Source organism: Oenanthe melanoleuca, chromosome 1, assembly GCF_029582105.1.
Source record: "Oenanthe melanoleuca isolate GR-GAL-2019-014 chromosome 1, OMel1.0, whole genome shotgun sequence".
Classification (NCBI taxonomy): domain Eukaryota; kingdom Metazoa; phylum Chordata; class Aves; order Passeriformes; family Muscicapidae; genus Oenanthe; species Oenanthe melanoleuca.
In genome coordinates this window covers 46,859,929-46,886,624 of record NC_079333.1, presented here as the reverse complement: position 1 = coordinate 46,886,624, position 26,696 = coordinate 46,859,929, and the positions used below count along the sequence as shown (strand labels likewise).

The 26,696-nt window shown below is 39.3% G+C and overlaps 1 protein-coding gene across 2 annotated transcripts; it reads left to right on the top strand.

Annotated features, from left to right (window-relative positions):
- The first annotated feature begins 315 nt into the window (after nucleotides 1-315).
- HSPH1 (heat shock protein family H (Hsp110) member 1) lies at nucleotides 316-21,382 on the top strand. 2 transcript variants are annotated; one of them, XM_056484148.1, is made up of 18 exons: nucleotides 316-644; nucleotides 1,414-1,471; nucleotides 5,266-5,406; nucleotides 7,147-7,269; nucleotides 8,513-8,612; nucleotides 9,369-9,502; nucleotides 9,972-10,216; nucleotides 11,099-11,327; nucleotides 12,161-12,267; nucleotides 13,478-13,611; nucleotides 15,353-15,558; nucleotides 16,326-16,457; nucleotides 17,183-17,320; nucleotides 17,731-17,856; nucleotides 18,396-18,503; nucleotides 18,607-18,726; nucleotides 19,872-20,033; nucleotides 20,520-21,382. In XM_056484148.1, exons 1-18 carry the CDS (start codon nucleotides 538-540, stop codon nucleotides 20,718-20,720), a joined length of 2,571 nt encoding a protein of 856 aa, XP_056340123.1. In that variant the 5' UTR covers nucleotides 316-537; the 3' UTR covers nucleotides 20,721-21,382. The 2 variants fall into 2 exon arrangements, with proteins under 2 accessions (XP_056340123.1, XP_056340133.1); XM_056484158.1 differs by lacking the exon at nucleotides 16,326-16,457.
- The last annotated feature ends 5,314 nt before the right edge of the window (nucleotides 21,383-26,696 follow it).

The following is a 26,696-nucleotide window of genomic DNA, read 5'->3' as shown; positions in this document are numbered from 1 at the left end:
ACCGAGACAAAAGCCTCTGCACAGAGCTGATGTGTAGAATTAACACATTTAGCCAGCCCAGGGGGAGATACCTACAGGAGCGTGCCAAGGCGCTCCAGAGAGGGTTCCCAGCGCAGTAGAGCGGGAGCACTGGCGCGGAGAGCGGCGGGTCCCTCCGTTCCCGCACACTCGGGGTGCCGGAGCCCCCGCCCTTCCCGGCCCTTCCCGGCCCTTCCCGCCCCGCCCCGCGCGGGGCCGGCGGCGTCCGCCGTCGCCATGGGAACGGCGCGCGTCACGGCGCGCGGCGCCGCCGATTGGCGGGAATTGTTCGAGAAGGCGCCCGAGGGCGGAAGCGGAAGCCGCACGTGGAGCCGGTGAGTGGCTGCCGCAGTTTCTGGAAACTTCGCCTCATTGTCATATTTAAAGCGGCGGCGGCGGCGGCGCTGGCGCTGGGTCCCCTCCCCGTCCGCCCGCCCGCGCACGCTACGGGGACCGGCGGCCGCAGCAGCACCGGGAGCGAGCCGGGCACAGCGGGGGCCTCCTTCTGGCGCCGGCGCCATGGCCGTGGTGGGCTTTGATTTGGGCTTCCAGAGCTGCTACATCGCCGTGGCGCGGGCCGGCGGCATCGAGACCGTGGCCAACGAGTTCAGCGACCGGTGCACGCCGTGAGTGCGGGGGCGGGCGGGGGCCGCTCCGTGCCCGCCGTGGGGAAGGCGCTGGAAGTTTCGCGGTGGGGCGGGGGGGGGTTCCCGCTGTGCGGGGCCGGCGCGTTCCCCGGCACTCGCCGCCTCCCTGCGGGCTCCCGGGGCAGGTACGGGCTGGCGGGGCCGGGTGGCGGCCGCCGTCTGTCCCCCCCCGGGCCGCCCCAACCCGCTGTGTGTCCCTATCCCTTCACCCGCTGTGTCCCCCTGTCCCCCCACCGGGTCCTGGCCGCCTCCCCGGCCCCCACCCGCTGTGCCCCCGTTCTCCGGGGCTGTGCGGAGCAGCTCGGGTGGCGGCGCGGCAGAATCCCCGCGGGGGCAGCCCGGGTGAAGTGGGACGCGGGGGGAACACGCTGCCACTCGTGCTGCGTAGGATGGGCTCTGCCAGCTGCTCCGCTTAGTCAGAGGTCGGGTATAGAAAGGCTGTGGCTCGGAGCTGGAGTTAGTTGGCAAGTTAGAGGCAGCCGTGCACAGGCGGACAGGGTGTAGTCTGGCTGTGAGCTCTGAGTGCCATCACACCGTTTGGATAAGCCATTGTGAAAAGTCCTGGGTTCGAGCCAAGGCTTTAAGATGGATAAAAGTGTTCCTGTAGTTTTTTACTGCGAACTGGAGGAATGACACTTTGATGGAAAGACTTAGGTGTTTTAGCTGTTGTAGCAGAAAATGAATCTGTGGCAGTTGTCAGTCGTGTTTGTTGTCAGGACCGAGTTAATTAGCCTGTTGTTCTTTCCAGGTCGGTGGTTTCATTTGGATCAAAAAACAGAGCTATTGGTGTTGCAGCTAAAAACCAGGTAGGTTATTTCCTGCTGCAAAGTGTTGAAGTACCAGAGGGTGTAAAGAGAGTTGGCTGGGTGCAGCTGAAGCTGGACAGCTTCAGTTTCTTGTTGAGCCTTTTATTTTAGAAATGCTGCACTATGCTGCCATGCTTTCTTCAGAGAAATGTAGGATGTTTTTGCCAGAATGCTTCTGCTCCCTCTTTCATTAATGTAATACTTTCCAGTTGAATATGTTCTTATGCTGTTAGGGTCACTGGGTTCCTTTTCCTAATGATTGTTTACAGGATTTTCCTTGTACTTGAAGGAAAACATTTCAAAATGCTGTATATAGCTTCTTAAAATTAGATGTAAGGGGAGAGGTTTGGCTTAGATTCTTAAAGCTATTTAGGGTACCTTACTACCTTTGGATTTGCTGTAAATTAAATGCCTCTGGTTTAGAAGGTAAAAGTCCTTATTTTGGGGTTTTTTGTTTTGTTGTTTTTTTTTTATTATTATTGAGGTGCTCTGAAAGATTGAATGTTTTCCTTGTTAAAGTATTGTTTTTAATTTAGAAGGAAAATTTAATTCCAACAAGTCTCAGAATAACAAAATGTCATGATTAAATAAATCCTTAGGCACTGTATATTGTTACATAACTGCTGCTGAGAGATCAAGCATGCAGCTTCCACTGGCCTGTGCACCTCTCTCATGTAGTAAAAGGACTGCAGTGGGTTTCCATGGAGAGAGCACTAAAGGAGACTTTATTCCACTGTAATAGCACTCCTTTTAATTTTGAATAGCTGAGGCAACACAAATACTTTACATGTTAACAAGCACACACACTTTCAGTTACAGTTACAGGTTAACATTTGGAGTAATGAAGTAGATACACATTTGTGTTTTTTCCTTAAATTTCATTTTGGCATTGCTGAGTTGACTGCTGACATTGTTACAAGTTAGAAACCAGTATGACTCATTAGTGTGCAAAAACGACTTGTTACTCAAAAAGGGAAATGACCTGACTCCTATGTACTCTCAAGCTATTTCAGTATCGTTAGATTGTTCCAGTAGATGCTGTGGAAACCATGAAGTAAGCTGAAAGTGGGGCAGATTCTCCCTTAGATTGCATTTACACTGATGAACACCTGTGACTTTAGTTACCTTCAGACTAACCTGTATGATGTTACTATATTGAGTGTTTCATGCTTGCCTCTTCTAGTAGTTGAAGCTAAATATTTTTGCCAGGAAAAAAAGAATGTGATGCTTAAAATGATAAAAGATGATGGATGATTTATTTCTCTAGTTGTAAGTGGTCCAGTTTGGCTGATGACCTGAGATTTGAATTATGTTTCTTTTGTAAATGTGGCAGTTTCCTCACATGGACTACTCACTGTTACATTTTTGGTGTCCTAAGGTGTAGGGTTGTAGTAGGGTTGTTCTTAAATCTAGGAGTACAATGATTCTTCTAATTTGAAAAAAAAAGCAAACAAAACAATCCCACAAAATAAAAAAAGAGCTTTTGACTAGTGACTTCTACATGTGATTTTGTGAGAGCTCTCAAAATACTCAGAGGTGCTCTCTTTAACATTTGAGAAATAGCTGCTGGAGCAAATTTTCAGAGAATTTCTGTTGCCTTTAAGTAAGTGTGGTCGTGCTGGAGATGAGAACAGTACGTTAGTTAACAGACCATAATTCTCAGCTTTCTTAATTGTGACTAAGCAGGAAGATATTAAAACATGCTACAGACCTAATGGCATACAATTACTCTAAAAATATCCTAAGATTGTTCTCTTAGAAAAGGCTTTGAGGTTAAGTCTAAATTAGGCTATAAAAGCTGCCAGAGTGTTTGCACTTCTCTGCCCACTACATGGTAATAATTCCTGCTGCTACGTTCTTCAGCCATACAGCTGTGAAATATGTAGCATTCAAGTACTCTGAAGTTGTGGCCATACAAATAAATGAAACCATGCTGGGAAACAATCTTCAACACAGGAACCTAACTACTCAATCACATTAAAGTCCTGGAATAGTTCCTGGCATGATTTTTGGCCTGTGCTAACTTGTGCTTGTACTATTGGTTGCTGAGCACTGTTTGGTGATTAGAATAAACCAAGGATGATTCTCTGCAGTGAGTCCAAGTGTGACATCTTTCCACAGACACAGCTGTCTGAAAGTTAGTGTTTGTTAGTGGGAGTGTGACCTCCTTTTTTGTCAGGGAGCTTTTCTGTAGGAGAGCTGTCCTAGTTGAGTAGTGTTCTAATACAAGATGTAAGTTGCATTCTTCCATTTCATGGTGGAAAATTTTATATGCAGCAAGGAATTGTTTTTGCTTTTCTCTGAGGGTGATGAATGCTAAATACATTCCTTGGTATGCTCAGCATTTGAGGTGCTATCATGCTGTCTGTTGGTGCCTGCCTAAATCTATTCTGTAGATAACACATTTTTATAATTTTTCCCTAATAAAGTAGTATTACTTCTACTCTGAGGTATTTGCATTATCTCTTAGGCTGCTCTAGTTGTCTGATTTCTGTTGTGCTTTGCATTTCTGATAAGAAATGCTTCTCTATGTCACGTGCTTGCACTGGTGAGCTTGCATTGTAGTTTAGCATATACTTCAAGCTAATGTTAGAAAAAAGGTTCCAGGTTGTCTATGCACTGTATTCTTCTTTGGTCTAGTGCAAGAATTTGCATAGCTGCTAGGTGAATGTGAACAAGGAAATGATGTGATTTCAAAATAGCTCAGGGAGGAAAAAGTAGGTATTGCAATGTTTGGGGACACTTAAGCTTGACACTTAGTAACTAGGAAAGCCCTTGTTTGCTCTTAATGTAATGATGCTTAAAGAGGAGGTAGTGGGGCTTGGGTTGGAGGGCCTGCTGACAAACAGAGAAACTGGCTTCAAATGTAGTTGTAGTCTTTAAACATTTGGATTTGGTCTAAGTTCTGTCACCCAAGGTGAGTGGCTCTGGTTGCCCACACAGGCAGCAGCAGAATGTTCCAGTGCAGAGCACAGGGGGGTTTCCTGAACTGGGGGAATGTCACAGGGAGACAAGAGCTGCCAGTGGCACTGGCTGATGGGACCTGGGTGGGGCCAGCAGCAGCAGTTTTCCCCCAGATATAAAATAAGCCCTTGGGGATAAAGACACTGAGGTGCTGGAGTGAGTCCAGAGAAAGGCAGTGGATCTGGGGAAGGGTGTGGAGTGCAAGTCCTGAGAGGAGCAGCTGAAGGAGCCAGGGGTGTTTAGCCTGGAGAGGAGGAAGTTCAGGTGTGCCCTTATCACTGTCTGCAGTGACCTAAAATGAGCATGAGTTGCACCAAGGGACGTTTAGATTGGCTGTTAGGAAAATTTTTTTCACCAAAAGGTTTGTAAATGCTTGAACAGGCTGCCCAGGGAAATGGTGGAGTCACTGTCATGGGAGGTATTTAAATATGTGGATGTGGATTTTGGGGACATTGGTGGTCTTGGCTGTGTTAGGTAAATAGCTGGACTTGATCTGAAAGATGTTTTCCAACTTAAATGATTCTGTGATTCTAAATTAATTGACTAAAGTAGTAAGGCTCTGTTGATCATGTTATTGTTCACCCAGTTGTATCAGCATTTCAGAGAGTTTTATAAACCTTAATAAGTAATGGTCTGGAAGTCTGTGTCTAACTGATTAATGAGTTGATAAAAAGTACCAGACAGTAATTACCAGTGTTAAATAGAACAGTGTGACAAGGAAGGGAGTGACTGGTTGTCTGAAAACTTGACCTGTGCTTGGGGGCATACAGAACAACACTGAACATTGCTGATTAAGAGTGGATTTCTAACTGTCCTGTGTTTCTTTACAGCAAATTACTCATGCCCACAACACTGTATCTAACTTCAAGAGATTCCATGGCCGTGCATTTAATGATCCCTTTGTTCAGAAGGAAAAAGAAAAGTTGAGCTATGATTTGGTCCCCATGAAAAATGGTGGTGTTGGAGTGAAGGTAAATCTGCACTGTTTCTTTCTGAGTTGTATAGATAAATCTGAAGTCTTACATTTCAGCATCTAGTCATGAAAATATGGGCTTCTTTTAATTACCCTAAAGGGTAGGTTCTTTTTAATCTTTCTGTTAAGGAAAAGCTCTTCTATGAATAGAGACAGCTTGATCTTTAAATAGTGGATGTTAACCTTCAAATTAAGGTTCATTTACAAATAATTGCTGAAATGCAGGTTTCCCTGTTGGCAAATTGCACATCTAGCTCAAACACACTGGCAGAAAAACTGCTAAGTTAATTACAAGGTTGTATGGTTTTACTTCAAAGTATGACTTTGTCACTTTTGTGTGGAATGCATTGCAGCAGATATTATTAGGTGGTTTACAAATGCTTTAGAAAGTAGTCTGAACTCTTCTTCAGAGTAATTACCATAAATTAGTGGCAAGTGTGTCTTTTGTGGACTGCCTGGAGTCAGTCACTTGCAAAAGGATGTTCAAAACCAGCTCCTACCACACTGCAGGTTTGGCTCTTGCTTACTGTGTCCAACGACTTCACTAATACAATGTCATCTTTCCTAGAATAGGTTGAGTTAATTACGTTGTGTTCATTTACAGAAATATGTACCACTGCTGATAATGAAGCCTTGCTGGCATAACAGGCAGTTTTTGCTTGTTAAGCAATTGTTTCACTAATGAAGACCTTAGCTTGAACTGATCCCTCAAAACTTCAGTGTATATCAGTCCTAAGTAGTGAATAGATCACAGAATTATATGCATTAGAAAGAATCCTGACTGGAAAAGTAGCCAAGCTTTACAAAAGCAGAGATGCTTTTTCTTTGGCTCTTTGTGACTTGTGAGGTTAACAGATAAATTCAGACAGAAATTATTGGTTTCCTTTAATCAGTGTGTGTAGGAGTCATATATTATATGAGAGTCTAGTGTTGGGAGAACACTACTAGTTGGTATTTTTCCTATTTTTCTTAGGCTGCTTGGAGAACAAATTAGTATTTATTTCTATTTAACTGTGGTTAAAAAGTTTTAATAATTGATTCAGTAACATTCAGTAAGACTGGGAGGTTCAGGGAACAATTTTTTCTATTGAAACCAAAATGCCTAATTTTTCCCCAAATTGTACTGAGTGAATAGAAGTGCTACTTTCAAGGATCAGTTGTAAAGTGTTACTTCACTTCATCATTGTCATGTATTCTATTGCATGATAAAAATGGTGATTCAAGAATATTTTTTGCGAGGAGAGCAAGAAAAAAGCTTTTTGCTAAGCTTTATCTTAAATTTTAAGTTGTTTTATGTGCCTAGGTGAACTGTTGTTGCACAGTTCTTCCTTTCAGAGACTCCTAATATATTTGAGCAGAAGGATAAAAATGCCAAGGGAAAATAGACAGCAAGTAGTTCTGTACATTTTTTGCATTTGGCATCAATTTGAGAAATGATGGCTTTTTTTACTTAATGGTGTGCCACATTTTAAACTTGTGTCACTTTTGGCCATTTCCTTGCCATTTCCTTGATTTATGGAGTTGTTATAGTTCTTAATGTTTTAAGATGGTGAGAATGGAATTATTGCTTGTATAAACACTCAACTGGGAAATTAAATTGTAAACTGAAGTTCTGTAATGAAATAATGAAGCATGTCATGATTCATAGAATATTAGCTAGCAGTGTATCAAAGAACATTCAATATATGTAATTTTCCTCCAGTTGAACTAATGGAATTGTTTTACCTATTCTATCCAGGTCATGTACATGGATGAGGAGCACATCTTCAGTGTGGAACAGATTTCAGCTATGCTATTGACTAAATTAAAGGAGACTGCAGAGAGTAACCTGAAAAAGCCAGTAACAGACTGTGTTATTTCTGTAAGTAATTGTAGTGCACAGGAACATCATGTCTTTTAACTTCAGCTATTGAGGGCATTTTGTTTCTATTCATGCAGAGTGAAAAAGAACTCTGCTAAGCACTTACAAAGGGATTAATCTTAACTAGCTTTAGAGCTTTTGACTTAAAGAAATCCCAGGGCTGCTGCCGTATTTCAGACCCTGACTAACTTCATGAACTCATTCTCTTGGAGATGTCTGAACTTTTGGACCCAAAATGTCTCTGGATCCAGGTATATACCCTTTTGGAACAACTTGTTTTCATGACTAAGCATACTAATTACTCATTAAAGTAAACACATGTATTTGTGGTTTTTCTTGAATTTAAAACAATTTGTTAACAACTTTAATGAACAATTCCCTTTGTCAAAATTTCCCCTTTGGCAGCTGAAAATTTTAGTTTGTCCTGTTTATCTTCATCTTTTCAGCAGATTTTGTTTTGGGTTTTTTTTTCCAATGTTATGACTGTGCAGAAAATGACCTCAGATCAAGAACAGTCATTCCATTGCAAAGCCCCAAGTATAAAATAACACCTGCCTCTGTTCTCAATGACTCTGAACAAGTCTGTCTCATGTTGCATCTAGGAATATTTAGCTCTGTTATTATTAGAAATGTTGATTCTCCAGTTGATACCTGGAAAGCTAGCTCTTCATGTGTCCCTGGGAGGGGACATCAGAAGGCACTGTCCAATGCCAGTGCTAGAGATCTGTAGAAAATTTTCAACAGTATATTCCATCAGAATTTTTGAGCACTTTTTGCCCAAAGTAATTTCTTCCAAAATAGAGTCTCTTCATTTGTTATCCCTTATCTCTTTGCATCTCTCACATCTGTAGTATTGCTGTACATTTTTAGTTCCAGCTTTCCTTTTTTTTTGGAAAGGAGTATACCTGCTAGTTCTAATTGAGGTATTCCATGTCACTATTTTAATAATACCCAGTTTCACATTTTGGGCCAGCACTTAATGTTGTTAGCATTTGTATACAAATAACTCATTATATCTTGCTAGTGTGTGCTCATGTAAACTAACTGATGCTGGTTTAATACCATCTCTGAATAGAATATTTAAAGTGTCAATTCATTATGGTAGTTGCATTTTACAGGCTTGCAGTAAGTGTCTTTCTCCAAGAGGAGGAATAGATGCAATTTTTAAATTAATACTTTTTTAAAAATAGTGTAATGTCTCACTTTCTTAAAATAACTTTGTATTCTCGCCTACTTTCTTCAGGTTCCATCATTTTTCACAGATGCTGAAAGGAGGTCTCTTTTAGATGCAGCTCAGATTGTTGGCCTAAATTGCCTTAGATTAATGAATGACATGACAGCAGGTAAGTAGGATAAAATAGCAGTTCCTGCAAGTGACAGGTGGGGTAGGGGGTGCATTTAATTACTCTAAGAAATAGGACTAACTTGAAAAGGCAAATATGAGACATAAATATTTGAAAAGCTTTGCTATTCTTCTCTTGGTTTAATGTCTTTTGTGTGAAGAGGTAGATGAGATCAAGCTCCAGTGATAATTATCTCCCTGAGCATTTAGGAGCCACTACATGGGCCTGGACTACTTGTTCATTTATTCATTTATTGCCCAGATGCACAGTTGCAGGATTTAGAGATTCTTAAAGAAAGTTCCTTGATTAAACATCAACACTTCATAACTTAAGGCTTTTTCAGTATAGCTGGGGTTTTAAACAGACCCATGACTCTGCTGGCCATTTATACAACTCTCAGACAAAACTTCCCAGCTTGGAAGATACTAACTGTAAATACAAAACTGGGTTTGGATTGTTAAGGCATTCTATGTTTTTGATTACTTTGCAAGGCAAAAAAAAACCAAAAAAAAACAAACCCAGAAAACCCAAACAAATGTTTAGGGAGCTTATTACACGATTAAGGGAGTATGTTCTGCTTTTCAGGTCCTACAGCTTAGATTAATGGAATAAGGCTTCCATGAAGATATCTTGCACAGGTGTATGTCTGGATTTTTCTTGATGCTTTTGGTCTTACAGCTTCATGTTACAGGGATTTGATGGTATGCCACTGGAAACTAGAGCTTGCATGGATAATATCTGACATTTCTCTTGCAGTGGCTCTGAATTATGGAATTTATAAACAAGACCTTCCAGCTCCTGAAGAGAAGCCACGGATAGTTGTGTTTGTTGATATGGGACATTCTGCATTTCAAGTATCAGCCTGTGCCTTCAACAAGAGTAAACTGAAGGTAGTAAAATTAAATGGAAATAAAGGTTTATAAGCAGTTAAAATCAAATACCCTGCTAATCTGCCTTCTTTTTTAAATTCTGAAATACTTTAATGCATGGAGAGTGGCAACAAGTCAAAGGTGAAGGTTTTCATCAGTGTCCTTCATTTCATTAGAATTTTTTCAAACAGGCTGTAAATTTATTGCAATATACAGGTGTAAGATATATAATACAAGTGCTATAATTTGTTTTAACTAAATGAGAGTGTATGGATTAAAATTTTGAAAACTTTGGATTGCCACTTAGTTACTTTGATCTTCACTTTTACAGAGGAAATAAGACTATCTTTGGCTGATGTGGTTGTGCACTGGAAGACAGGCTGACCTGTCCCAACATTTTTTTGAAGCAAGGATTTGCTGGTATTGGAAGATTGCTATTCACTTTGATTTTATTAGTGTAAGACTAAATAATTGTGTTCTTTCAAACCAGGTACTTGGCACAGCATTTGACCCTTTCCTTGGTGGGAGAAACTTTGATGGAAAGCTGGTAGATCACTTTTGTGCAGAAATAAAATCAAAGTACAAACTAGATCCAAAAACCAAAGTTCGGGCTCTTCTTCGTCTGTATCAGGAATGTGAGAAACTGAAGAAGCTAATGAGTTCAAATAGCACAGACATTCCCCTAAATATTGAGTGTTTCATGAATGATATTGATGTATCTGGAAAAATGAACAGGTGAGTTCTGTGCAAGACAGCCATTTGCTTTGGTGGCCATATTTTTTAAACAAGTGTTTATTTCTGTGTTTGAAAGAAACTTAACATGCTAAAGTTAAGTGTTAAAGTTAAGTCCTGAATAGCTGTGGCATTTTTGTAATGATAGGCTAGCTGAGGCTGGGAAATGTGGTGTTCAGCTACTTGAGTAATGTTTCAGTGCAATAAAGCATGCATAAGAAGTTTGGATTATTTTTGTAGAGTATGCTCTTAAAACCATGGATTGGTGCATGCAAACCAGAGGGTTGGCTGCATATTTAGACCTTCTGCATATTTTAGGTAACCTAAATCCCATGCTGCTCTTAAGACAGCAATAATTTAAACTTTTTCTCTGCTCTTGGTGTACTGTGGATATTGGTAGAGAAATGGAGGGCAGAAACAGTGCTTATGGGTGATGACTTGGTTATGGTCCAAGTGTAAATGAAGTCTCTCTCTTTCTTGCACATGTTCACAGGCATGTATTCATTTGTTAGTTCTATAGCTGCTGCTAAGAGTGGTGGGTTCTTTTTCTTCCAGTATTTAGGCAACTGTTTTTCATTATAAAGGAAGTGTCATTGTTTTCTGATTTCTTATGTGTAACCCCTGCTCTCAGGCAAATATATAGCAGCTGCCCAAACAAAGCCTTTATCTTATTTAACTACATTGATAGTGGCTTAGGAAAATTAGTAAGCAGTTGTTTATGTACTACCTTGTCTATGGCTGCCCCTTTGGCCTACTCACAGTTTAACTTTAAGTCTCTTTGTATTGTAATTAACTAACCCAGTCAGCATCACTTTGGAAACAAATACCAGGCAAGGTATTGTGGGACAGGCATTCTTTAGTTAATTCCATTTTTTTTTTCCATAGATCACAATTTGAAGAATTGTGTGCTGACCTGCTGCAAAGGATAGAGGTGCCTCTGCTTTCATTAATGGAACAAACACAACTGAAAGTGGAAGATGTAAATGCTGTAGAGATTGTGGGAGGAGCAACCCGTATTCCTGCTGTCAAAGAGAGGATTGCTAAATTCTTTGGCAAGGATGTCAGTACAACACTGAATGCAGATGAAGCCATAGCTAGGGGCTGTGGTCTGCAGGTATAGTACTGGCAACTCTTGATGAAATTAAAGATGTATTTCTTGGTAGCACTTCCATGAGAAGTGGTCCATTTTAAATATACATGTTCACAAGGTCTTTTTATGGGACTGTGCTGTTTAAAAAGTCCAGAGTGCTCCTCTCTGGTGCAATACTTTATTGCAGGGTGTATTCTGTAAGCAGCCCACTGCTCTTCAGATGAACATGATCTAGGGATCTTTAATGCCAAAAATTTAAGTTGTTGTCAAGATGAAAGATATTTTTACTCAACAAGTTATGAGGAGTATCTATGGAGAGCCCAAACTACTGCTAGTTTGACTTTTCTGGTATCCAACTTGCCATCAATGTGAAACAGGCTTTATTGTCTCCCTCCCACTTTTACTGTTTCAAACTATTTTACAAGCAAACCACTCATTCTGTGTTCTTCCTGTTCTCTTTTAACATCTTGTCTTATTTCATCCTCTTCTTTGACTTCTTTCTTTACTCCATCTCACTAACAGCTTCCCATTGTCAGCAATCACTTGTGTTCAGGGAAAGCAGCAGGACCCTTTAGATAAACACTCCTTTTAGGACTAAGCAGCAGCATTTCCCTTTTCTAGTCCTGCTATTAGAGTGTTGCCTTTATTCACAAGCTACAAGAGGCCTGCTAACACAGCACATAAACACTTAAAAGTGAGATTTCTCATACTGCATTGAAATAGAGTATTGAAATAGTTCTGCCTAATAAAATCAATACAGTTCTCACTTGTTCAAAGATTTTTTTTTTGCTGTCCTGGCTAGTGAAGTAGAAGAGTTAACCAGCTTTAATGCAATTTTTTTATTTTTATTTTTTTAGTGTGCCATTCTTTCTCCAGCTTTTAAAGTGAGAGAATTTTCTGTGACAGATGCTACACCCTTTCCAATATCTCTGCTGTGGAACACAGAAGCAGAGGACACTGAAGGGTAGGTTGCTCAGACTACCATTCTGTGATGCTTTTGACCTTCATAATTCAAGGGTAATGTTCTTGTATGCATTTAAATTAAGATCTTGGTATTCTCATGTAGAAAACTCATAGGCCATGTACCAGAGATGGTTGACAGGGAAGATTGTAAAGACCTAGGTTGAAATTTTAACTATTTCCTCATTTGTAAAAATATAAAGATTTTTAAAATGTGAGTGAAAGAGCTACCAACTAGTCTTGCACTGCCTTTATCTGGTTGTCAGGATTAGGAAAATCAACTAGATTAATACCTGCACTTTGCCTTCTGGCTTTTCATTTTTTACTCAAGGTGTTCCCAACACCTATCCTGATTTATTAGTAATATTAGTACTATGGATATATTGTGAGCTTATATGGATGCTATTTATCTGACTGAAGCAAGAATTTAACACCTAGTAAAAATTTAACATTTATAAGAATAATTTCTTGCTGCAGTCTCTCACAACTGACATCTGTTACTAACTGTGCAGTGCTTGTGGGAAGTGCAATTGCTTTCTAAGATGTAAAGAGCTCCTAGTTCAACTTCTGGAAAAATAATGGTTCTAGAGGGATCTGTTCATACCTTTTTCAAGTTCTTTGTAGTTAAGACTTTTTTTTCTTTCTGTCTGTTTTCTGTGGAGGTGCAGGGCCTAATTGTTCTGTCACTTGTGAGAGCAGCCTGTGGGTTCATGTTCTAGGTAAAGCTCTCTCTTTCTTATATCTAGGTTATTAGATGAGATCCTCCACAGTTAGAAGGCAAAACTTAGTAGGAAATTAGAATCAGGGTGACATAATAGCAGACATGCTGTAGAACACCAAGCAAAGCTGGTTGTTTTTCTGTCGTGTTGAGGAATGAATAATAGTCTGGTGTCAGGGTTCTCAACTGAGCCATGGAACATAAATAAGTAAGGAATTAACAGGGCTATAATTATCTCTCTGAGACTAAGGAAGGGTGCTAATTATGATTCAAAATACAGTGTTCCAAGCTCAAATAGTGGAATAGGACAATTTCTTATTACAGTAAGGAACAGTAAATCCTTTTCTCTTGCAATACAGTAGTGAAGTATCTTCATTGCAGTTGTTCAGAAGGGTAAATATGTCAAAACATGATCTTCCTCTGAAGAATTCTGACCCTATCAAAACCTTTCAGCTCAAATACACCACTAAAAGTGATATTTTTCCCTTAATTACAGAGTTCATGAGGTCTTCAGCAGAAATCATGCAGCACCTTTCTCTAAGGTTCTTACATTCTATAGGAAAGGCCCATTTGAGCTAGAAGCTTTTTATTCTGATCCTAATGGAGTCCCATATCCTGAGTCAAAAATTGGTAAGTAGTTGTCCTGGAAATGGTGTTGTGTCCAATAGAAGGATTTGAGATCAAACAGTAACTGTGTTGTGGTGCAGTGTGGTTATGATGTATATATTCAGGTTTTTGTCTCTGAAGGACTCAGAATTTTCCCATTCCTGAGGCAACTGAATGAGTATTATTTCTTTTTCTTGCTTATAATGTTGCTTTGGCTAAATGAAGAAATGAGGGGAAAAAAATGAATGCCTACAACTAAAATGTGGTTATCACTACAGAATGTAGTTTTGTAACTTTTTAAATTTTTTCTGCTTATCAGTGAAGCAAGCTAGGAATAATTTTAAAATACTCTCTGTATATAAAAAAACCCCATGTCTTCAGTAACTAGTTGTTTTTATACCTATACCCTCTGGGATTGACATAATGCTGAATAACTTTTAATCAAAGCAGTCTGAAATAGTGGCAGCTACAAGACTACAGTATTGATTTGTCTGTGTAACATTTCTAAGCAGCTCTTTCATACTTTTTGATGAATTGCAGCCCTTGACAGTGTTGATGCTTACAACATGGTTAGTTAGAAAAAGACTGATGGTAAAGACAGGCCAGTTAAATAATTGTTCTTGAGTTTTAAATATGTAATTGAATGTTGTATGTTTGAATACCATATATTTTGAGAAAGCAGCACATTGGAGGACTTACTACAAGCACAAGTAGTGACCATACATGCTTTAAAAATTGCAAGAGAGGAGGTTTAGATTATATATTTAGAAGAAATTCTTTGCTATGAGGGTGGTGAGGCACTGGAGTAGGTTCCCCAGAGAAGTTGTGGATGCTCCATCCTTGGAGGTATTCAAGGCAGGTTGGATAAGGCTCTGAGCAGCATGGCCTAATGTAAGGCAAGGAGTTTGGAACTCCATCTTTAAGGTGGCTTCCAACCAAGGCCATTCTTTGATTCTCTGACAGTATTCTGTAGTTACAGAAACATCAGACTTCCTTTTGTGGTTAACTCTTACCCTAAAGGCTGATGGTAGGGTTTGTCAGTTCAATTTATATGGCTTTAACAAGCAGGAAGCTGTTTAACTGCTGTTCTGGAAACTGATGAGAACAGAACTGAAGATCAGATTTGTTTTCAACTCTTTGCTCAGAACAGAATTACTGGTATGACTAATGGGTGAAGTAGTAGTTTTAATGAAACTGGCAAAAGGGAGAACAGGTCACATGACTCAAATATTATTGCTGAATTTACAAGGCAGAGGATTTCATTCCTTAGCCTGTGAGACAGGCAGGTAAAAGCTTGTGCACCTGTGGTCTAGATCTGCTGCTGGAGGAATTGTGTGTGTAGATGTGTATATTTGACCTGCAAAATTGGGGAACTTGTACTTTTGCAGCTATTTTCTGTTAGGCAGCAACTTGTATTAGAAGGGCACCACTTAATATTGGTGTTAGACTAAGCCCTTTGATAGTTTTCTTTCAGCCCACTAGTAACACAGATAGCACCAGTTTTGTATTTAGTCTGCATTAGTGGTGTCAGGGGAGCCTACTGTTTGTTTTATAAGATTAAGTTGGCTGAAAAGCAGTGTGCTTTGGTTTTATTGTTTTGGTTTTTTCTGGCAGTGCTGATTTAATTTGAGGGACCATGAGATTAGCACAGAGGCTTCCTCAAATATTTAGAAAACAGTTTGTCTATGAAAAAGGGAGATGTTTTCCTGACTCTAGTATTACCTACTTAATTCTACTGTGTGAGTTTTGATTCTTTTGGTTTTAGGTAGGTATGTTATCCAGAATGTGGCAGCCCAGAAAGATGGAGAGAAGTCTAAAGTCAAAGTGAAAGTCCGTGTCAACACTCATGGCATTTTCAGTGTGTCCACTGCATCTATGGTAGAACCAGTTAAAAGTGAAGAGTGTGAAGATGTCAGTGTTGAGACTGAAGTGGAAGCTCAGGACCAGAGGCCTAATGAAAACTTCAGTGATGTAAGTTGACCTTTCTTGTGTGTGAATGTCCTTACTGATTGATTAAAGTGTGTTCTGCTGTTACATACTCTGGAAGAAAAATAGCTTCCTCTAAGGAAGCAAAAGGAGATTAATTTTAAAATGTGTGTAGCTGTCAAGAAATGGCTTTATAAGAACAGGAGACAATTTGTGCTATCTTGCAAGTGTGTGGATTTCAAAATCAGTTATTGTGTGAAGTGCCAAATAGCAGCAGGTCGGTTGAGGGTGGGGTTGCTTACAGCTGCTTTAGTTATCCAGCTGTTCCAAACAGGAAAACTAGATTTGGATTGTTAATAATCCATGCCCTTTGTGATGAAAGGATTTGTATGTAATCCTTTGTATCAGTAAAGCTTTTTGAAACTTTTTGTGAAAGGAAAAGTTGTTTTCTGCAGCATTGAAGGAGAGGGGAACACTGGGGAATAACGCACACTGTTACAGTCTACTTGATATTTTAATAGTTTTCTGAGGGGGAAAAACTTAAACATTGACTCAATAAATTAAAAGCCCCTTTTTCTGAAGTGGTAGCATGTGCACACACGCACAGCCTGGCACTGTTAACATTTCCATGAAGTCCTCCTGAACCTGCAGCTAGTCGGAATCTCCACAGCTGAAGCGTGTGTGTTTCTGCGTGTGCACAGAATGCTTTGTAGGGCACTCTGGACCGTATGTGCGTCAGGAGTGAAGTGCCCTATACTTAAATGCAAGTGCACATGCCTTCTACATCCTTTGTGCCTGGGCTTTCATTTCAGAAAAATATCCAGCAAGAGAACAGTGAGGCTGGAACACAGTCCCAGGTACAAACTGATGGTCAGCAAACGTCACAGTCTCCCCCTTCATCAGAACCTCCCTCTGAAGAAAACAAAATCCCAGATGTCAAGAAAGTGAGTGACCCTTTAACTCTGTTGAAAATGTTATCCTATATAATGGCTTTTAAAATGGTGACATATTTCAGGAAAAGGAACTTGGTGTTGGAACCTTTTCATTTTCACATCTTTACTATAGTGAAAAATGTCTATAATGTGATGGTTTTTGTGCAGAGTTTTCAAAAGAATTCCTGCAAGAAGCCTGTCTCTACCACTTCTCTATCTTCTTGCATTGTTGTAAACAGTTTATTTGGGTTGAAGACATTTCAATTTAAACAGCAGTTTAAGGCTGAACTTATTAGGCCTGCTGAGGGAAGCTGGGATCAGGAATTCATAAACCTGAAAGGAAATAATCAATATGAAACATTTGCCTGCATGTTATTGCTAGTGATTTTGTTTTTTCATCTGTATGAGATGAAAAATGCTTTGGGTTAAAATCTTAACCACTGTCAGCATCCTTAGTGAACTGCTATGTTACAGATGGACACTTCTGGAAAATCTGCAAACACACCATGTATCTGAGGAATGTCCTTGCTGTAGCTCAGTGCTTACTGACTGAAAAGGAGACTAGGATAGGAGGTGGAATCCTCAAAAAGAAAGTGCCTCATGAGTATATTTTGAAGATTTTAAAAAAACATGGAAAAGCCTTTGTCTGTTCTTCTTCTGAATGTCTTTTATCGTAATGGTACTTCGTCAGAAAAAAAGTCAGGAAAATTATCTTATTTTTCTTCTTTCTAACTCAGACAAATGAGAAGAAAGGTGATCAGCCCCCAGAAGCTAAAAAACCCAAGATAAAAGTGAAGAATGTGGAACTACCCATTGAAGCTAACTTGGTTTGGCAGTTAGGAAAAGATCTTCTCAATATGTATATTGAAACAGAGGTGAGTTAGTGTGGTTTAGACTGCTTTCTTGTGTGCAGTTATTAACCAGTCACCTGCTTCTCAAGGCAACCTCTGTTCTTGTCCTGTCACCCTGGAGTGTGGGCTCCATTAACAATGAGCTAACATACTGTCTGCCTTCTAACACATAGCTGACAAATGTTTATCAGAAAGATTGAAGTGTCCTTTATAGCAATTAGTATCAGAGCACTGATCCATGGAATGACATCAGATTCATTTAAACTGTTGTAAGAACTGCAACCCATTTCTTCAAATGAGTCTACTGCATAATAATGAGAATTTCAACAGTTAGGTGAGCCAAGGCCTCTGGGAGATTTTACATGAGCTGTGCTTCATGGAATGCTGCTTGAATATTGTTATTTTTTAATTAAAATATTTTCTGTGGTATACAGGGAAAGATGATTATGCAAGATAAACTGGAGAAAGAAAGAAATGATGCAAAGAATGCAGTGGAGGAATATGTATATGAGTTCAGGGACAAGTTGTCTGGACCATATGAAAAGTTTGTTTGTGAGAAGGTAGGTTATGGTTTCAGGAACTTCTCTGAAAATACTGATATCAAATATCTGTTTTGTGTATCTTGATTAAACTTTCTCAGAGCCACTCTGGACATAGGTGCAAAACCAGAACTTCATTTGAATATGGCAATGACTAACCCAGAATTAGGTTTAAGTGTGTCAAATACATATCCCTGAATATAGACTTGTCACAAATGGAGTAGAATTTTGTTTCCAATTGTAGCTGGTGACTGGAAGGGGAAGCTGTGTTGCTTTATGTGTAAACAAAACCGTGAATTAGTGTTGTACCCCAAGAATTGGCCTAAAGGCCTTCAAGGACAGAAGTCTATAAATGATACCCTTGTTGTAGGTGTGTTTCTCAGTCCAGAAGCTGGCATGTTTTAAGTAACTTAATTAGGTAAAAGCTGCAGTAGAAATTAAATTTTTGTACATGAGGCTGAGGATTAATGTGTATATTTACCTCTGAGTTACTTCAAGACAAACTTGGTGGATTGGTGTGTATTTGGATGTTTGATGTGTTGAATTATATTGACACACAGGATCTGCAGGGATTCTCTGCCCTCCTAGCAGAGACAGAAGGCTGGCTGTATGAAGAGGGTGAGGATGAAGCAAAGCAGGTGTATGTAGAAAAATTAGAGAATTTAAAGGTAGGCCTGTTAATATACCCAAAAAGCAAAATTTCCAAAACACTGTGCCAAACAACATTAATGAATGTGAATCACATGAACATGTACAAATTGCTTTTTCTAGAAATTAGGTACTCCAATTGAAATGCGCTATCAAGAAGCAGAGGAACGACCAAGGCTATTACAAGAACTGGGACACAGGCTCCAGTACTATGCTACAATAGCTGGGGAATTCAGGAATAAAGTAAGTGACCTTTTTTTAGCCACAGTGCTTCAGTGAGGCTCATTGGCTGGAGGGGCTTCAAATGCACTTTCAGATGAGCTGCCATCTACTGCTATATAGGTCACAAATTTAACACCACAAATGTTTCCCAGTACTCAAAAACTCTCACACAGTGTCGTGTCTTCAGTTGCTTGATACTTCTGGATGTTTTCAGGTTGAAGAGGATCTTCTTATAAAGAGTTTAGACTTGTGATCTGATTCTTGTTCTTTAAAAAACTGATCTATTTTTTTTTTTAAATGTGCTGCTCTCCCAGTTCTTTCATCATCTTGTAGGATGAGAAGCATTAGTGTAAAGTGTAGTTGCAGCTAAAGTAGAAAACACAATTTTATTATGTGTGGGTATTTAGGGCTTGGTATTTTCTGGGTTTTTTTTGTTTGGGTTTTTTTTTTTCCATTTTTATTTGTAGATTATGTTCTTGATAAGCATTCCTGCTCCTTGGATTTCAACTTAAAGACTTTTAATAGGACAGCTCACAACACTCAGACTAATTCAATCTGAGACTTAGCATGAGAAACAATTATGTCCTTACAGTTATAGATTTACAAAATTAAGTGAAATTGCTAGTAGTGTTATATGTGAAATAACTAGCATCATTGTAAATAGTATATTTAAGGCTTGGTTTTTTTTAAGAATTCCAAATATGGATTCACTGGTTGTGTTGCTGGCAGGTCCTTCTCCTGATAGTAGTTAATTATGTAACTGTGGCATTTTAGGGAATGCTAAAGTTGAAAACTCTGATCCTTTCCCTCTACATCAGGATCCTAATGTCTCAAACTACCTTGGGTGCAGGTAGCCCCTCCAGAATGGGAGGGAATATTTTTTTTTTAAATCAGCTTTAAGAATGTGAAAGTTTATTGCATGACCCTCTTGTGAAGCTTCTATGTCCTCTTTCAATCAGATTTCTTGTTCATTTGGGCAAAGGAAGCTTTATATTGACATCTGTATTTGCTGTTGTCTCTTGCTCTTATGGCTAACTTCTGTTTATTTTGGCTATTGGAAGAGATTTATAAGTTATAAATAATTGATATAGACTTGTTGGCATAACTTGATTGCATTGTTAACACTTGACATTATTAGCTAATACAAAATGTTTGTATTTGGACAGGATGAGAAATATATCCATATTGATGAGATGGAAATGATGAAAGTAGAGAAGTGTGTCAGTGAAGTGGTAGAGTGGATGAATAATGCTGTGAGTGCACAGGCTAAGAAGAGCTTAGATCAGGATCCAGCTGTGCATTCAAGTGAAATTAAGGCCAAGCTACAGGTGAGTACCATAAGAAACTATCTTTAGAGGTGGGTGCTAAAAGTAGACTGGTGTCTATGCCTTTTGTCTTCCCAGTTTCATCCTGCTGCTCTAGTGTTCTTAGAAGGTAGAAAGTATGGAAAGGAGGAGATGCAGTAAAAAGCAGAGGAGCTCTGGATACAATTCTGTGGAGCTCATTGATGTTTTGTCTTTGTCACCTTAAATTCAGGTTGTTTTTCAGTGTTTTACTGAGAGACAAAATAGTATTGAAAAAAAAAACCAACAATGTGAAGTTCAAAATACTTAGCTGAACTTGGCCCACAGAACATCAGAAAGTATACCAATTAATGTATTTCAGGGTACAATAAGTACATGTCAGTTTAGACTCAGGACCAAATGCAGAAGCCAATTTCAGTCAGTCTTTTGGGCACAAGGCTTTTGGCACTAGTGAAGCTGGTGGCTCCTTAATATATATATTCTGCCCACATCTTTTCCATTTTTTTTTAGGAGTTAAACAATGTCTGCGAGCCTGTTGTGACACAACCAAAACCAAAAGTTGACTCTCCTAAGGAGGAAAACCCATTAACTGAACAGAGTGATTACAAAACTGAAGACATGGGAGAAGATGACAAAAATTCTGAAATGCCTCAGCAAAATGGTGAATGTCATCCAAGTGATCAAAACACCATTAACATGGACCTGGACTAAGCCACTGCACTTGCAGCAAATTATTTCATCCCATGACAGAAGATGTTTTGGCTGTCATATGTGATGGGGGTGGGAATGCATTGTTTTGGAAACTATTTATATTTTTTTTCTTAAGACTTGTCTGGGATATGTTATGTTGTGGGAGGAAGAATAGTAATAGTGTTGGTCATGACTATCCTAAAAGGAAAATTGCCTTGGTAACTTTCAGATTCCTGTGGAATTGTGAGTTCATACTAAGCTTCTGTGCAGTATTTAACCATTTGCATCACTAAAGATGAAAAGAAGCCCTTGCTTTGAAATGTACTGCTCCTTTAAAAGGTTGTAATCAAAACACTCGTAGGCATTTGTAGATGCCAAGGTAGTTTTCTTTTGTCTGGACATCTAATTGGGTATGTCAGTAAAAGCCAGTGTCTGTCCCCTTCATAAGGACTTTGCAGAAGAAACCCTTCTGTCCTGAGGTTTTTGATTGTTGCAGTCCAAAGTACTTATCAGGTAATGAGATGGTGAAATGTGTTAGTAGCATGCAGAAACGCTTACGTTTCATCTCTTGCTAAACAATACATTTTTCATGTGGGGTACATAAAATGAAGGAAATGCTAATTCTGTTAGTGTTATTGTGAAGCTTTTTAATGAGCTTTGAAATAAAGTTCATTTTACTGGTATCTCCTGACCTCTTGAGTTTAACTGTTTTCAGTACTTTGCTCTAAGTGTTGCCCTTCTCACAGTTTGTCAGGCCAATGCTTTGTGTTCCTGTGCAGGAGAGTCATAAACATGCTTAACTCTCACACTTTGCACAGAACCAGTTGTACTGTGGGATTAATGTAATTCAGCCCCTTAATGAGTTATGCTTCTTTCTTTTCTTTGGCCCAAGGGTTGTATACACCTGAAAGAACCTGGAAACTTTACAGATGTTAGAGCATAGGACAATGTTTATAACTGATGCCTATATAACTTGGGTTACAAGGTGCTTGCATAGCTTGAGTCAACATTTCAGTATAACCTAAATCACGACTTTTTATGTATCTATATAACCTGATATCAAGATAAATTGTATCATAGCTTTTTGTACCTATATAAACTGAATCATAGCTTTCTATACAATGTAATGGCTAGTATATGGTTAAGTAGTTGCTTAATGCTGAATAGAGGAAAAAAGAAAAAACAACCCAGGTGGATAGCTTTAGAGATAAGTAAGTATAGTACTAATGAGAAATTGGCAAATGTAAAGCCAATTAGCTGTAGAATAGAGGCTTTAGGCTGGTTAAGACCAGACAGACTAAGGAGCACTGTAAGAAGACCTTGGAAGCCTTCATCAAAGACCCCTGACAACCCCCAAATTGGGGAGGTACAAGTGCAGTGCAAAAGAACTATCTAATAACCATGAGATCATGCTATGTAAATTGGTTCCAGTGTGTATGTGATGATGTTGTAGTGACACAGTGATACAAAGCAATACTTACTGCATAAATACACCACAGCACTTAGCAAAGGTGGGTGAGTTAGGTGGAGAAATCCCCCTCACCACCAGTGCTGCAAGAAACAAATATCTACTGTATAGACATGGAGGTCTGTGGGGGTTTATTTCCAGCCTATCTTTCTGGCATCATAACAGAACCCTATAACTTAGAAATTGTAATCCACAGTTCAGAATAAACTGTTAAAACCTGGTTGAATACTTAGGCCAGGCTCTGCTTTTTGTTGTAGACTAAACTGAAATAAGGATATTTTTAGCCCCTTCAAGTTGCCCTAGTTAGACCTTGGTAAAAGTTTTGAAAAGTAAGAATTCCTCTCAAGTAGATCTCTAGTCTGTTGGAGTATTTTTTTTTTTTCATACTTGGTGCAGGGGAGGATGCTCTGTGTTAAACATCAAATTACACTAGGGAGTATTAGGTACCTGAAATGCTGTGGGAAGAATTTTTCTTGGAAGCATAATCTGAAGGGTGTTAACTCTGCTGATGCATGGAAGCACAGATCCCATATATAAGCATATGGCACCAGATGCTTAAAGATCAGGGCCACTAAATGCAAAAGTGTTTTGGCTTGTTCTTTTAATAAGGGTTTATTGTGGCTACAGCAGTATTTTGTCTGGAACAACAAAACCTAATTGAGAAAAGAGGAAATTGGTGCCACTGGAGCTGCTAAAGAGGGAGTACAGATGAGAGGACTGGTGCTTTCTGGGGCCAGCTAATCCTATCCAAGGCAAGTCTTTTTCTTCTAGTTGGTGTTTTTAGCATCATCCCTTTTGCAACACCCTGAGCTCTAATGTGGTGTGTGCAGCTTCCCACAGTAGTGCCCAGTTTTCTGCATTGACTATATATAACCCATTTGGTAACTGGGTTATCAAAATGCAGATCACTGTTACTGGCTGCTTTGAGCTGCCTGTTCTTCACTTCTGATCCATTAGACAATGGTGTACAGTTAACAGCAATAGGAATATTTGGACTTTTTTTCTTTTCCTAGTGCTAAGGGATAGGAAATCAGACCAAACTTCAAAACAATGTCTAAGGTGTGGAGAATATTTCTGTGTTGGTACCAGTAGAGTGGTTTCATCAAGGGTTAACTTTTTTTAGCACACTACTGTTTGCTCATATTATTGCTGAAATGGAAATGAACTATTTTTGCAAAATCAGTAAGATGCCTTAGGAGAAAGCTTAACTTAATCAGTGGAAAATTTTATAAAGACATTTGAAGTAGAATTCTGTCAGAAAAGCTAGTCCTGAATCTACAAAAAACAGCTTTTCAGGTCCTGATGGATTGCCATGTATTCAGTTACCTCTATAGAATGTACTGAGTTTTCCTTCTAATTTTCCTCTAATGAACCTTCATAGAAAGTTCTGCACTGAGAACAGATTAATCTGGGCTGGATTTTTTTTTTTTTCTCCAGATTTCTGCAGTGTTAACTATTCATACCAGCTAATGGTGTGGCAAGTAATGAATCCCTTATGATTAAGTGGCTTATTTAAATCTTTACAGTGCTTATGCTTTACCCTGAGGTGGGGGGAAAAGGAAAACAAGAATAGATCAGTCATACAACTTTACTTCCTCTTCCTTTGCTGTAGTTTAATGACTTTGATTTCTAATTTACATTTTGCCAGACATGTGGAAATTGTGTGCCAGTTTCACTTTGATCTCAGTATCAGTGACAGGGAGGTGAGGAGGTTTGGGATGTTGCAGTTCCCCTCCTGCTGCAACATAGCACAAAAACACACAGCACCACAAGACAGATTATTGGCCAGTTATATCTCACTAGTACAAGGCCTCAATGTTTTACTGACTAAATACTGCACAAAGGTTTGACTCTCCTTTTGGAAGGAGAGAAAAAAATAACTTGATTCCTCTAAAGCAAGCTTTTGTAATTCTTTTCATAAAGGATTTTTGTGTATTGTTGCATTTCTTAAAGTTCCCAATTTTACCCAAGTCTTTACAACTGTTTTGCTATAATAGCATTACTATGGGGAGAATTTACATCAGTGTTCAGTAGGGTTTTATTTTTGAGACATGGTTTTTCTCAAGCTGTATTCTGGAATTCTTCTTTTGACATAGCATAGAAAAGTTTATGATTCAGAAAATGTGTGAAGTATACAAAAAAACTCAAATGCTCCACTAAAAATATTTAAGGCCATATTAGGGGAAAACACTCAAAATGGACCTAACCAGATTGCCTTTTTGGATGTAATTAACCTTAATTACATATTAAAGTATTCCTTAACTACCTTTATCTTCCCAACATAACAGACTTGTGACTAAATTCAGTCTTTAAAGTAAAGTTTGTAAACTCACAACACACATCAGATTGCCTAAAATTCATTCTTTGTGCAATTCTGAGTCTTAGAGGACTAAAATTTATGTAAAATACATAGGACTTGTCATAACTGTTGTATTTTCCTTTGCCACTTATTTTTTTGTGAAAGCCTTAGTGGAAGGAAGAATTATGAGATTATGCAGTCAGAGAAACTATTTTTACATGAAATTTTAAAGTATTTTAAACCAAGAAAAGCTTAGAACCACAAAAAATATATGGACAAAATAAGTTATAAAAAAGGGTAAAATACTATGATTTATCTCTTGTAGAATCTCTTTCACACAGGTTTGATGTAGCATGTTTTGGCAGGCTACCAGTACACAGACTGACTACTACTGAACTCTAAATGATATGTTTTAATTCTTGGTCAGGTACCTTGCCCCTTAGTGAAATATTCTTTTATTATTTACTGTTCCCATTTTGTAATAGGTTTGACTTTCCTGAAGGTGTGTGTGTGTTGCAAATGATGGAGCCCAAATAAGATAATTCCTCTGGAATACCAAATTTACTTGTATCATTTATAATGAAGTTCTCATTTATCAGGTTGGGCCTTTATTCATGTGAATTAGGAATACTGGTAAACTCTGCAGGTGAAGTCACTGAACTGGCAGGTGAGTTGCTAAATTTGAGTGGAGTTTTTAACTTTGTTGTTATAACTGAGCATCTGATTGTCAGATTGTACTGCTCTGGTACAGATAATGTTTGTGTACCATGCATATATTTATGCTTTGTGTCTCGCTGTGATTAAGCCACAGCACAGCTCCTTGAAAAATATTCCAAAAAGAGATGTAGATGTGTTTGTTTATTCCATGAACCTTGACCAGACTGGTATTGATTTCAATCAATGTTAATTTGGAGAGCTTTCAACCGACTTTCAAAAGTAGTGAAGAAGACAAAACAGAACTTAAGCAAAGAATGTCCATGTTTTGTTATCATTAAAAAGGCATAGCAGGCATAATAAAACCTCTTAACATTTTAGATTTTGGATTGTCTTATAAACCAGCCTATAGTTAACCTGGCTAAAAAAAATAAAAAATATTCACCATGTATTTCCTCCTCAGAGTGAAAGTTGCATAGGAAAAAATAGAAAAAGCCCAAAGGCACCCCCTGGGGAGTGAAGAAACCTCATGCTGTCACCTGTAGGGCCTGGTGATTTAAAATACAGATAAAGACTAAAGCAGAAGAGACATGAGGAAAGTCTAGGTATAAACTCTAAGTGCAGCCCATGAATCTAAGCTGTATGGACTCTCCCACCCATGGCTCCAGCAGCAGGGTGATTAGGAAAGGCCATGCTGGCTTCCTGCAGGTTTTCCTTCCCTGTGCACCTGCTATGTGCCACTTGCTCAGCCCTTAGCATTACTTAGCCCTGTGTTCTCCCGGCAGACTCCAGAAATGAGCTCTGCCATCCAAAGGCAGGGACAGCAGGACTCTGTCTTTGCACATCAACTCTGATCTATCAAAGCAGAGGCAGAATGGCACAGAGATCCACAGGTGGCTGCCAGGAGCCCTGTGCCAGCATCACTGCTTTCTGCTGCCTGCTGTTAGGTCAGAGCTGAGGTTCCTGTGCTGCCAGGGGGAAGGTAGTTAAGTAACCTAATGTGCTTTTGGATATTTCCAGCCCAAGCTGAGCTGTGGAAGACCATACCTACACAGTAACTGTTCATGTGTGCTTGCCTGGGATTCCTATCTACAGCAAAACAGGGAATGGATTTGTAACATCCCATACACTTCTCAGTTGTACACAAATAGAGGTCAGCAGAGAGGAGTTTGTCAATGAATGGCATCTCAAAGAGGCCATGCTTTGTGCAGGGCCAAGCACAAAGCCTGACAGGTGAAAACTGAGTAAGGGCTTCAGCAATGCTGTTTCAATGCAACAAAATATTAAAGTAGTTGTCATGCAGAGCATGAAACAGCCCCACGTGGGTAAATAGCTCTCACTAAACTGCAAGGATGTGAGTGTCACGGGATGCTGTGCCAAAATCCTTGCTGAGTTTATGCTCAGCCCTTACCTCCCACTGCATTCAAAGTAGGTTAGTCAGCATTTAGCCAATGGGCCATTAAATTGCTTTACTTGAAATGCTACATAGGGGCAAACTTTGCTAAGCTGTAAACAAGCCACTGCAGTACCAAGGACAGATTTGTGAAGATGAACAAGAGGAGAAAAGAGATTAATG